The 12,645-nt window shown below is 35.6% G+C and overlaps 1 protein-coding gene across 3 annotated transcripts; it reads left to right on the top strand.

Annotated features, from left to right (window-relative positions):
• The first annotated feature begins 624 nt into the window (after positions 1-624).
• LOC113752929 (protease 2) lies at positions 625-11,570 on the top strand. Of its 3 annotated transcripts, XM_027296984.1 has the most exons (11): positions 629-896; positions 1,555-1,838; positions 1,927-2,121; positions 2,809-3,155; positions 3,799-4,090; positions 5,094-5,252; positions 5,971-6,336; positions 8,839-8,904; positions 9,048-9,096; positions 10,155-10,278; positions 11,172-11,570. In XM_027296984.1, exons 1-11 carry the CDS (start codon positions 698-700, stop codon positions 11,266-11,268), a joined length of 2,178 nt encoding a protein of 725 aa, XP_027152785.1. In that variant the 5' UTR covers positions 629-697; the 3' UTR covers positions 11,269-11,570. The 3 variants fall into 3 exon arrangements, with proteins under 3 accessions (XP_027152786.1, XP_027152787.1, XP_027152785.1); XM_027296985.1 differs by lacking the exons at positions 9,048-9,096; positions 11,172-11,570 and having other exon boundaries at positions 625-896; positions 10,155-10,274; XM_027296986.1 differs by lacking the exons at positions 10,155-10,278; positions 11,172-11,570 and having other exon boundaries at positions 625-896; positions 9,016-9,096.
• The last annotated feature ends 1,075 nt before the right edge of the window (positions 11,571-12,645 follow it).

A 12,645-nucleotide genomic window follows, 5' to 3' on the forward strand; every position in this document is an offset into this window, starting at 1 on the left:
TTCTTTCTTTGGAATAAAATGGCAGCAGTCCAAAAATCATCCCACCTCCTACTAAATTAACACCTGCACTGCACTGTCAAAGAGATGTAATAAGGAAATGACCTAACGGTAGCAGCAGTTAGTTAGTGAGTAAATTTTTTCCTTTTTTTTTTTTGGGCTAATGCTGTCATTTTCCAAGCATTTAGGTTTGCTTCATCCTCCCCAGTACGGTAGAGCGTCCCTATATTAGGATGCAATAATCAACATATTGGCCAAAGAAACCGAAAAAAAAAATGGGTTCTCTCTGATCAATCGACTTTTGTTAGTTCCTGCCACTAATCTTTTACTGCTTCAACCCTTGTTTTACAAATTCCTTGTTAGCTCCATTTTTCTCTTTTGGGCGTTCACAATTTCATCCCTACCGCACGACGCGCGGTTCTTGCCTCCTAGTTTTTTGGAAAAAAAAAGAAACTTTAGATACTAAAATGGTATAGGCGACGACCATTGGAAACTAGAGATTTATTTTTGCTCAAACTCTAGGGACTAAAATCTCATAAATAGGTGTTGAATATTAGGACTAAAACTGCATTTCTTCCAAAAATAGATTGCAAATTAAAAAAAAAAAGACTTCCCAAAATTTCCCTTCTCATTTCTTTCTTCTCCTCCTGCTCCGGTCTTTCCGCCATCACACTCACCAGCGGTGACGGTTACTACATCCATGACGACTGTTACTTCTTCCTCGGCATCGCCGGCGCCGGTGCCGGTGCCTGTGGCGAAGAAGGTGAGGCACGAAATGGAGATGTTCGGAGACGTCAGAGTCGATAACTACTATTGGCTCCGCGATGACTCTCGATCCGACCCTGAGGTCCTCGGTTATCTCCACCAGGAGAATGCTTATACCGAATTCGTCATGTCTGGTTCGTTCATTTTGTTAATAATTCATGAATCTATTTGGTGTTATTTTACTGTTTTGGGAAAAGCTTGACTGGGTATGACTCAAATTTGACTCATGTTTAGTTTTTGTTCTTCTTTCAGTTGATTTTCATTTTTTTTTAATTTTTAAGGATTAATCATTTCTACATTTGTCAGAGTGAAGATGAAAGGCGTTACCTAATTAGTTAATTATAGAGAGGATTGTAAATAGCATTGTATTTGAGTTAATAATTTTGGGCCTATTATCTCCATATGATCATATTCAGGAGCAAAAGTGCTATTGTTACTCATGTCAGCTGTAATGTTTGGAAGGGGTTTCGTTGCTTAAAATTGAATTTAATAGAATCCTCAAGTACTAAAATAATATTAGTTCTGATAGATAACCAAACTCAGCCTGACTGAGAGGGTATGTATATTCATGCGGAAGTAAAATACACTATTTAATGGTTCTTGAAGTGATTTATGTGGAATTATCTGTCGATGAACCAGGAATGAAATTAATAGTAAGCTTTTAAGTGAATCGTGATTGATACAAGATTGAATGGCTAATGGGGATACAATATGTAACCACTGGGATATAAAATAAAGAATCTGCCTCTTTTGTGAAATAGATATACTCATGTAGTTGAGTTTTTGTTTCAGGGACTAAACAATTACAGGATCAAATCTATGCTGAGATAAGAGGACACATCAAGGAAGATGACATAACTGCTCCTGTTCGAAGAGGGCCTTATTACTACTATGAAAGAACATTGGAGGGAAAGGAATATAGCCAGCATTGTCGGCGCCTTGCACCTAATGATGGAGCTCCACTGTCAGTTTATGATACTATGCCAGCTGGACCAGATGCTCCTCCGGAGCATATTATCCTCGATGAGAATCTCAAAGCTCAAGAGCACAAGTATTACAATATTGGTCAATTTAAAGTAAGAGTGTCTTCTCATTGCAAGAAAGATCAGTTTTGGTCCATTTTACTTTCTCTTTTAGTCTTACTTGTATTACTCTTCTTTTTAGGTCAGTCCAAATAACAAGTTAGTCGCATATGCTGAAGACACTAAAGGAGATGAAATCTATACTGTTTACATCATTGATGCTGAGTCAGGAGCACCAATAGGAAAGCCTTTACAGCGTATGACAAGCTATATTGAGTGGGCTGGCGATGAAGCCATAGTTTACGTCACCATGGATGAGATCCTCCGGCCTGACAAGGTACAAGGTTTAACTTGGAGCTGCATGCTTGAAACGCTTAAGGATGGTGATACTTAGTTTGTCTTTTCTCATTTGTGAGACCAATATGATTTCCAGAGTGTAAGCCTGATTTACGTGGTCCATTTCTTTGTCCAGTCACTTATTTTTTTTGAAAATGATTAGGAGTTTTGCCTATCCAGTTTGTTTTTGTTGAGGCTGTCAACTACTCCCACTGGATTCAGTGGTTATTTTTTTGTTTTTTTCCTGTAATAGAAGATTCTCCTTTCTTTATTCTTGTTCTTTGCTTAATGAATTTAGGAAAACTATGTTTGTGCTTTAATCAGTTTAAGCTCCAGAACCAAAGAAAGCTAAAGTATTCCATGATTGTCCAGTGGTCGAGTACATTTGTTCTGAACCTGTTGGGATGCTAAGTTCAAAATACTACTTTTGGCTTGAAAATGATTTGCGCATCTGATAATTGTTGAAGACAAAATATTGTGCAATTGTAGGATTTGATGTTGCTACATACCTTTCTTAACAAGACTTGCTGATCTTTTTTATTTTGTTAGTGTTGGACTACGGATTACTTCCCTGGTATATTTTGGAAGACAACTTAGTACGGTTTAGTAACTGCAAAGAGAATTGCTGCACAACATTTTCTACTCTATCCAAAACCATGCATATTTACACATTTTTTTGGCATTCTAGGTTTGGTTGCATAAGTTGGGAACAGACCAGTCAGCTGACTCTTGCCTTTATCATGAAAAGGATGACATGTTTTCACTAGATCTTGAAGCATCCGAGAGCAAGAAATATTTATTCGTCTCATCAGAGAGTAAAATTACAAGATTTGTTTTTTATCTTGACACTTCCAAACCTGAAAATGGGCTGACAGTCGTGACTCCTCGTGTGGTTGGTATTGGCACATCAGTTAGTCATAGAGGAAATCATTTCTTCATTAAAAGGAGAACAGATGAATGTTTCAATTCAGAATTACTTGGATGCCCTGTTGATAATCCATCTGCAATCACAGTTCTTCTTCCACATAGACCAAGGTAATATTGCAAGTTTTTCATTTTTATTGTCTCTTATTATCACCTATTGAGACATTTGTGGGACTTCTCATTCTGAGTACAAGGCAAAGGATGAACCCGTCAGCATCTTCTCATTTCACTGTATAAATACCGAAACTAAGGGATCATTTTTTTTAGGTATTTCAGATCTTACATGGGCAAACATAAGATGTTCTATTGTGTTGAATTAACTTTTCATTAACTTTTGTATTTTTCTGGAAAAACATTTGGCTTTTCTCGATGAAGGTCCCGTAACATTTGTAAAGCACTTGTAAAAATTTCTGTAAAGTTTCATCGAGTATTTGCACCATTTTTATAATTTAGACAAATTTTTGAGCAGTATTAACTCAATTCTTGTGCTGACACAGGTTGAGTTATCTGTTATGTTTGCCATTTAGTTTCAATATGCTTTTGTGCTTTGGGCGCTTCACCTCATCTTTCTCATAGCAAAAGAGAGATCTCTGTGTATTTAAAGTTTGACAGAGCTATAATTACGAGTAGTCCTTCTCATACTCTTTCATTTATTAGTTAGTAGAGAAATTGCAGTGAATTGAAATGTTTATTTGTATATAACATTTGTTTAAGTTCCTGGTCTAAAGCATTTTCCTGTAATTGTGCTTATTAGTATAAAGATCCAAGACATACAACTTTTTAGTGATCATCTTGCTGTCTATGAGCGTGAAAACGGTTTGGTGAAATTAACTACATATCACCTTCCAACTGTTGGAGAGCCACTTGAAAGGCTTCAAGGTGGTAGAACTGTTGATTTGGCGGATCCTGTGTATTATATAGATCCAGAGGAATCACAATTTTGTTCCAGCATTTTACGGTTCGTATATAGTTCCTTGAGGAGACCACTCTCTGTATATGATTATGATATGAACACTGGACTATCAGTTCTGAAAAAGAGTGAAACTGTAAGTTAACTCTTGATCTTCTTCTTCTTTGTGTGATTCAAACTGTTTACTTTTCTAGGTTTATTTTTTCCTAGGAGTGTGCTTTTCCTGTTGTATTTGAATATGCAATTGTTTCTTCATTGGTTTTGGTGAACAACTAGATGATGCAGAAAAGTTTGATTCTCATTTTATCTCCTAGCCATTCAACTTCTGAGAAATCTCTATTTTAGTGCCTGGTTTCCTTTAATTTCATTGGCATGTTTTCTGTCTTCTCAAAAGAACAGTGAGATGTCCAAATTAAAAAGTCAATATGGAAGGTTGAATAAGACTCGTTTAATTTCACTACAAAGTTTTCCCAAAAGGGGGTAAATGTACACTGGTTTTGGGCGTATATGGTGCTCAGATATACATATTTGAGTGAGATGCTTCCATGGAATTTGTTCTCTTTTCTACCTTCATGCTCTAGGATCTGCATTCCTTATATTCCAACTTTATTGCTACCTTCTGCTCTACAAAAAGTTTTTGTTACCTATTTTATGTTCTTATAAAGCGATTCTGGAAAACATTGAGTGAACATTGTACAATTGCTCAAAAATTCAACCAGTGCCATGACAAACTGCGTGTGTTTAAAATTAGTGCTTATATCCTCTTATGATTTTATTAAGCTATACTGATGTTGATTATTTCTCATTACTTTTCTTGCTTTCGTCCATATTTGTTTTGGAGTATCTGTTACATTCATTTGGTGATCCATAGGCTATGCATATGCATGGGATAATCCTATTGCAATTGCTTTGAAAAATCCTTCCATGAATCTTTTACTGGATGAATCCTGATTGAGCACATTAGTTGACTTTTACCTATTTTTGCTGGAAAATTAGATTAAGATACTTATCAATTATTTGTTATTTCTCGTTGCAATGAGCTATGAGCCTTCAAGTATTGTTGTAATCTCCATAGTTGAAAATCATTTAGTTTTTCTCCTAAAATTACTACAATTGTCTCTTGTTGGTATCTGAAACAGGTGTTAGGAGGTTTTGATGTATCGAATTATGTGACTGAAAGGCAATGGGCTACTGCCTCTGATGGCACTCAAGTTCCTATATCAGTTGTCTACAGAAAAAATTCTGTGAAGCTTGATGGGTCTGATCCACTTCTCCTTTATGGCTATGGTTCATATGAGGTAACATAACATTAATACAAACTTTCTATTCGATGTGAAGGGGAATATATGCTGTTTTGTGATAAAAATATCTTGGAAGAAAACATAGGCGTTACGTCTGAATGCATACATCATATGGAGTGTTTATTTTCCAGCATAGTAGGGCTTTTCTATTCAAAACATTTAAAGATGATTATTTTCAATGTAAAACATTTAAAGATGATTTACTGTCCCATCTCTACGAAGCATGGACATGAACGTGACTGTCTTCATCTTCTCATGTGCATGTGGTTAAAACTTCTAGCATTACATCATTGTTTGGTCATTCAATCTAATTCTATCTCTATGGATGTTTTCTTCCCTTCCTCTAACTTTCATCTTATGTAAGGCATAAGACTCAACTTGCACACTGTAGTGTACTACTACTTTTCAAGTCGTGAAATTTATCTTGTAAGAGAGTAACTGAAATCATGTGGTGCCATGATAGTCATGTTTGCCTTGTCTTATCTATGCATTTGAGTTTTTTCTGTTAGGTTGCAGTTGCTTTTGTTTTCTAAAATTTTAATCCAAATGTTTCATGCATGAATTTGTTTATTTTTCATCCATGAAAGTTTGTAAAACTTTCTGTTGACAACAATTATATTAATAATAATTTGATAGGACTTTTCATAATCTAATATTTCATAATCTACAATGGAAAGTTTTGAGATTGTTGATGACATATCTCATTTTCGAACAGGTATGTATAGATCCCAGCTTCAAGGTGTCAAGGTTATCTTTGTTAGACAGGGGTTTCATTTATGCAATTGCTCATGTTCGTGGAGGGGGAGATATGGGGAGGCAGTGGTATGAAAATGGGAAACTGTTGAAGAAGAAAGATACTTTTACAGATTTTATAGCTTGTGCAGAATATTTAATAGAGAAGAAATATTGCACGAAGGAAAAATTATGCATCAATGGAAGAAGTGCAGGTGGTTTGCTAATTGGTGCTGTTCTTAATATGAGGCCTGATTTATTCAAGGCTGCTTTTGCTGGAGTTCCTTTTGTAGATATTGTAACCACAATGCTGGATCCAACCATCCCTCTTACGACATCAGAGTGGGAGGTTAGTTCTTATAAGAATGTTACATGGTATAGTGGCCGTTGTGAAAAAGCTGAAGTTGCAGTTCCAAAATTTTATGGAGTGTGGCCTTTATTTTAATTAGGGTTCATGACTTTGTATTCAGTATTATTCAACTTAACTGGCCTGGAATTATATGTAATAATTTCTCTGGTTCTTAGGGTTTTTGATGTGGATCAAGTTACATTATTATTATTTGATGTTATAATGTCAAGATAACAAATAGAGATTATATCTGATATAGAGGCATTTGGTATTCCCGTTAATATAATGTCCACACAGATAAAGGAAGTTAATGAGTTTCTGAGATGAAGTTTCTTTCCTTGCAAGCATGTATAATCTAGGCCTACATTTTGAATACCAGTTGTGTTTGCTTGAATAAGATAGCCCTAACTGAGACACTGATTTGATTACTCTCCTTCTTTTTCTATTTATTTCATCATGCGGATGCGTTGTTTCTTCGTTGAAGCATCAATCATGTAGTATTTCTTTAAGGATGGTAAGTTTATGAAATAGCTTTAATGCATTGAATATGGAATACTGGTGAGGTCACATCGTTTTTTTGCTGTCATACATGCATACACATATCAGAAGGAAGAATTTACGTTCCCTTCAGTGAGAGAAAGGCTTTCCCTGTCCATTTGTGTATAAAATGACAAAAAACGTATCCAATGTACAGTTCTTGCAGTACAGGGTCTCAAGAGGGTTTAAGAAAAGTGAAGTGAAAGAAGTTGGACAAAAGGAATTCTCTTAATAACTACTTTAGTCATGTTGGCACTGGTTATTTGACTTTTGTTTAAGTGTTATATTGCTGGGATTTTTCTAAAGCCTCCACGTGCAACACTTTTTTTGTTTTGTTGACCTGTTTTTAGTTGGTTTTAGCTTTTTGAGATGTACATGAGGAAGTTTATACCTAAAACTGATGCTAAAAGAATCACAAGCAATTGCCTTTGTCCTTGAGTATTGAAAAGAAAAAATGGCGTTTGGCACTAACTTTTTTTTAACTCAGAATAAGTTAACATTATAGTTAAAAGGAATAAAAACACTGTGGACATTTTTAAGCTTGATTTACTTGAAAGAAATCTAGAATTCATGCTAAGCAGCGAGTACATGTCCAGATCTTGTTCTTGAGCACAAGTTCTTTAGTTTCTGGAAAGATTTCGCACATGCATTGATTGCTTAGTTCTCCCAAAATTATGGTCGTTAAAAGTAAGTCATTGCATGCCTCTTGAATATCCTACGTGAGTTTATACATGGTAGAGATATTACCAGAAAAGTATGGCTGTCATGGTCTCTAGGCTCTTACTTCAATCTAAGTTTCCTGCCAAAGAAAAAAGATGTAGTTATCTGATTATTGGGTAAGTGGCAAAAGCATAAGTCTACCAGATCTGGTACACAATAAGCATCATCTTCATATATATTGGCTGATATTTCTGATTTATATCATATGCTAAATAGCCTATCCAAATATTTCCTTATGGATGGCTAATTTAAAACATGTCCATGGGCCAATGACACATTGTCCAAAATGATGGAACTATTATACAGGTGTAGACAAACATCTACATTTTTATTGGATGTCTGCGTGTACAACTTATAACAAGTTATTAGATTTCATAGATTCTATCCTAAGCTTGTATATTCCAGCCTTGCTTGTCAATTATATCCTTTATGGAAATGGAAAACCAATTAGAGTGTGGTTCTGTTATATTCTATTAACTGATATCGTCTCCTGGAATTTCCAAATGATGCTCTGTGTGAGAACCAGTATGTTCATCTATAGCTTAAAGTAGCCATATATTGACTGTCATACATGTCTAAGCATTTCTGATTCCTTAATTTAGGTTGAAAACTAGGCTAGAAAACAATCTAAGCCTCTAAATTCTATCTTGTTTTACTCCATTATTCCTTGACAAGAAGGTCCTTTAAACCCCTCTCTTGCTTATATCCTTTTATTTAACTTTGCAAGTTTTTTCTTACACCGGTTTTCTACCTTCCTATGAAAGGATGTCCCTTCTTTATGAGGTTGACATTGAAAAGAGATCTTTTGTAAATATCTTGGAAGTATGACAAATCAAATTGCTGAGCCTGTTTTGAGAAAGTATAGATTCTTTATCTGATTCAATTACATGTTGCATTTGTATGTACATAACCGATCTTTGGAGTCTATGACTAGGATAAGTTAGGTCCAGGACTGACGTTTCCCGTCTTTTGCTGGGTATCCGGATAGGAATTTACTTGATGTAATAATAATTGTAACGCTACAATTGAGATTTATTCTGAAACTCCTGAACTAGTTCCACCCAAATTGTCTTCCCATCAGGTCTATCGTGGACCTTATTCAACACTTCTGTTTTAGTATTTTATTCCCATTGCAAAATTTTAACTTTTTAATCAAGCGCGATCTCATTTTCTATTTGAAGTTTGAGATTTGATGTTTGTGCAGTTTGTATTTTTGAACTAAGAAAGTCGCTTGAATGGTTGCAGGAATGGGGTGATCCTCGCAAAGAAGAGTTTTACTTTTATATGAAGTCATATTCCCCTGTTGATAATGTCAGTAACAAACTGCTTTTCTTTTCCTTTTTCTTGTATAATTTTCTTTATGGTCTTTCATTCTGCTAAGGTAACCTTTTCTTTAGCTGATTTCTGTTTGTTTTACACTAGCTTTTGAACTAAGTCTGTCTCCTGCTGAACAGGTGAAGGCACAAAATTATCCTGCAATTCTTGTTACTGCTGGTTTGAATGGTATGTGTAACCATCAAATGCAACATATTAGTTTCAAGTCTTAGGACATACATAATCAAAACCCAACACTGGTGGGGGGCTTAAATAATTAAAATTCAGTCACAGATGGCATTATCCTTGCATGTAACAGTGGTCTCTACTTGAAAATTGGAATGTGGCATTTGTGACAATGAAGTTAATGGCTCTTTGGCAATTTGTTTTGGTTAAATCTGTAAATTGTCAAGGACATTGAGATATGCCTTGCGAGAGAGTTATGTCTTGCACATTCAGAATTGTGCAAGCTCCTAAATTTTAAGCTTAAAACATTAGTAGAATATGTTTTTCTCTCCTTCCTGGTTGCTGCTTACAGCAATCTTAAGTCTAGTGAATGCCCATTCTTGCTTATCATCCATTTAGGTCAACTCAGGTAAGAGTTTGAATTTGTCCTTTGGAAACTAAACTATTTGCATGAAAATAGAAATTGTGGAAAAAGTAAAAAAAATGAGGCTCGTGAGAAAGGTAATGGTAAGTCAGCTAGTCAGTTGCATATTAAAATCATTCTGCTGGTGAAATCTTTTGTTGCATGCTTTTGAGGAATTTGCGAGGAGGGATGAAATACTTGATGGCTGTGAGTTGTTGGAATTATCTCTTGCAATGGAAAGCCTTATTGCAGATCTTTAGTACAGTATTTGTGTTATGTTCTTATGTCATGGTTTTGTTTACGAGTTACAACTTACAATTAGATACCTGTCTGATCTTGGGATCCATTACTGTGAGAGGATAACATGAAAGATACAGTTTGATTCAATAATTATCAGCACCTGTCATATATTTGAAAGTTTATTTTATCTGACGCAATAATCGTGGATTTTTATCTTCTCTTTTAAATTATCCTTCACTGCCATATTTTTTGTATTTAACTTGCATTATGGAGAATCTAGAGTGATTTAGCAGAATCTCTTCTCCTGGTATTTTTTTTCCCTTTAGGGTGGGGGTTTTTTTTTTTTCTGGTGGTGGGGGGGGGGGGGGGGGGGAATCTCTTCTCCTGGTCCTGATGATACCTGTTCATGTTGTGACAGATCCGCGGGTTATGTATTCTGAAGCTGCGAAATACGTAGCAAAGTTGAGAGATACAAAAACTGATAATAATCTGCTGTTGTTCAAATGTGAACTTGGTGCAGGGCACTTTTCAAAGTCTGGAAGGTACTTACCCTTTATTCTTTCCTCTGCGATCTAGAAGTATTATCATGCATCATCCACAAGCATACAAACCATCAATTAGAGCAGTAATTGGGATGAGAATACTTTGGGGACTTGTAATTGGGTTTTGGCAGTGGTGTTGCAGGCCCAACCAATCTCAAATGGTATCAAGAAAAACTGATTTCTTCAAGAAAAACCAATCTCAAAAGATTATGAGTCCCTTCCACAACCTTGCTTTTTCATACAAGCTTAGTTACTAATAAAGCAAATGCTTTTTGGCCTTGTATCGATTCTTAAAACTCATTAGGTCTGGATTTTTTTTTTTTTGGCCCTCTCTCAGGGTATCTACTTTATTTGTACAAACTAGGAGTGAACTCTTAGCGAACTCTATTATTCGTGGTATTTTCTGACTTTTATCTTCAGTTTCAATTTTGGTTAGATGAATGATGGGAAAGTTAACACAATGACGAGGAACTGTCTTATCAATCCATTAGAGGTGCTTTTCTTCCATTTTCAGCTTTACGATAAGGTGCAGAGGCTTAGACGTTGTAGGTTTGAGAGAGGAATAACAAAGCTGGGACATCGGCTGAAAGGGCAAGCCATATAACCACAATTACTTTTTGCAGAAATGAAGCTAGGGAGGGTAATATTTTTAAAGAAGTGATACTAAACCTTTATCTTCATCTGGATATATCTATAGCAAGACCAATTTAGGGCCCCTCATTAGTCAAAGTGGCTGGGGGTTGAATAAACTTCCATGAGGCTGTCCTCTAGAAACGTAGCATGAGAGAGTCTTTGGAAAGTATTCCCTTAGCTGTTGCTAGACTGATCATACCTCTCATTGCCAACATCATCTTTTCTTCCATTATCTAACATCACTTTACTTGGCTGCACAGGTTTGAAAAGCTTCAGGAAGATGCCTTGACATATGCTTTCTTTATGAAAGCTTTAGACATGGTATCTGCAGCCAGTGCAGCTCAGACTAGGTTGTAGTTCTGCTTGCAATTTGGTTAAGGTGACTTGTAGTTTTGGTGTCAACTCTGAAGCTGGTCATTAATTTCTATTCTCTTCAACTGAAGCTGGTGGGTTCCTAATAGCTTCTCTGTTTTGCTGGGGACTGCCAAGCAATTAGATTCATGTTAGTTCAATTTTTGCCATTACGGCGATATCGTTTTCTGTGAAATACAGTGAAATTGTAGAAGCTGTGCAAGATTTGTATCATATAGTTTGTGAAATTAAATTTGGAAATAAGCTGTAATAGCAAGCACAGTGCTATTAACAATTCATGATTGCTATGATCTGTTGTAACTAGCTCTCTGCCTACACATTTTACCTCCAACACCTTTGTTTTTATTCACACTTGAATCTGTCATTAGTGCTTTTAATGTGTAAAATTTGCAATATCGGATTCGGTTATAGAACTTAAATAACGAGAATTCGGATAAATTGTCTAGGCCGTTTAAATTAACGCTTAATGATGGCTTAGAAATTCCGGCTGTGAAAATTGAAGTGATGGGTTCCCCTGAATTCAATCCACAGAAGAACTTAGTGCTTCAGGTTTACAACAAGAACAGGACGTGCGTTGGTTGCCTGAATATTGTAAAAGCTCCCAATTGCATGACCTAAAATTGAGATGTTAATGTTTAAGAATTCGCATGAGGTATAATCTAATATTATTTCTTGATTTTTATTTGATTGACCCTTTCTTTCTATATAAGAGTTTCTCTTTCTAAGTAGGGTGTTTCTCTTCTCGTAAGGAGTTGATTTTTTAAAATTTTTTCAAAATCTCCAAACTCTCTCTTCGCAAGAGATTTCAAAAACCTTCTTGCACCCAAATCCCAAAAGCCTCAATTTATCAAAAATTTCCACTTTGACTAAGAATATTGCAAGAGTAGCATCATGACAGAAGTCAAATACTAGGACTATTCTGCAATGCGGTATCCAAAACCATGCACGCCTACACTATTCCAAAGACCAGCCAATGAGATTCTTGACAGCATCACGTAACCAATGTAGTGACTGGCTTATTTTTAGAATTATTCAACCAGAAGCAAAAACCAAACACAAATGAGGAAGCAACCAAACGATTCTGCGGAAGCGGAGGCGCCAAACAATCACTAAACTTATATGAGGAATTTTACAAATTTTGTGCTTCCTAATTATTTCTGGATGTAATGGCATTGGTTTACATATATTTAAAAAAAAAAGAGTAAGAAAATGCATAAATAACCGAAACAAGAAGGCATCATGAGCCTCGTAAAATTACTTTTGATTCATAGTACAATTGAAAACTTTCTTTTTTTAAATGTGTCTATGCCTAAGAAAACCAAAATTAGCATTGATTATATGTTGCAAGTGCTAGGCATATTG

The sequence above is a fragment of the Coffea eugenioides genome, chromosome 11 (genome assembly GCF_003713205.1).
Source record: "Coffea eugenioides isolate CCC68of chromosome 11, Ceug_1.0, whole genome shotgun sequence".
NCBI classification, from domain to species: Eukaryota; Viridiplantae; Streptophyta; class Magnoliopsida; order Gentianales; family Rubiaceae; genus Coffea; species Coffea eugenioides.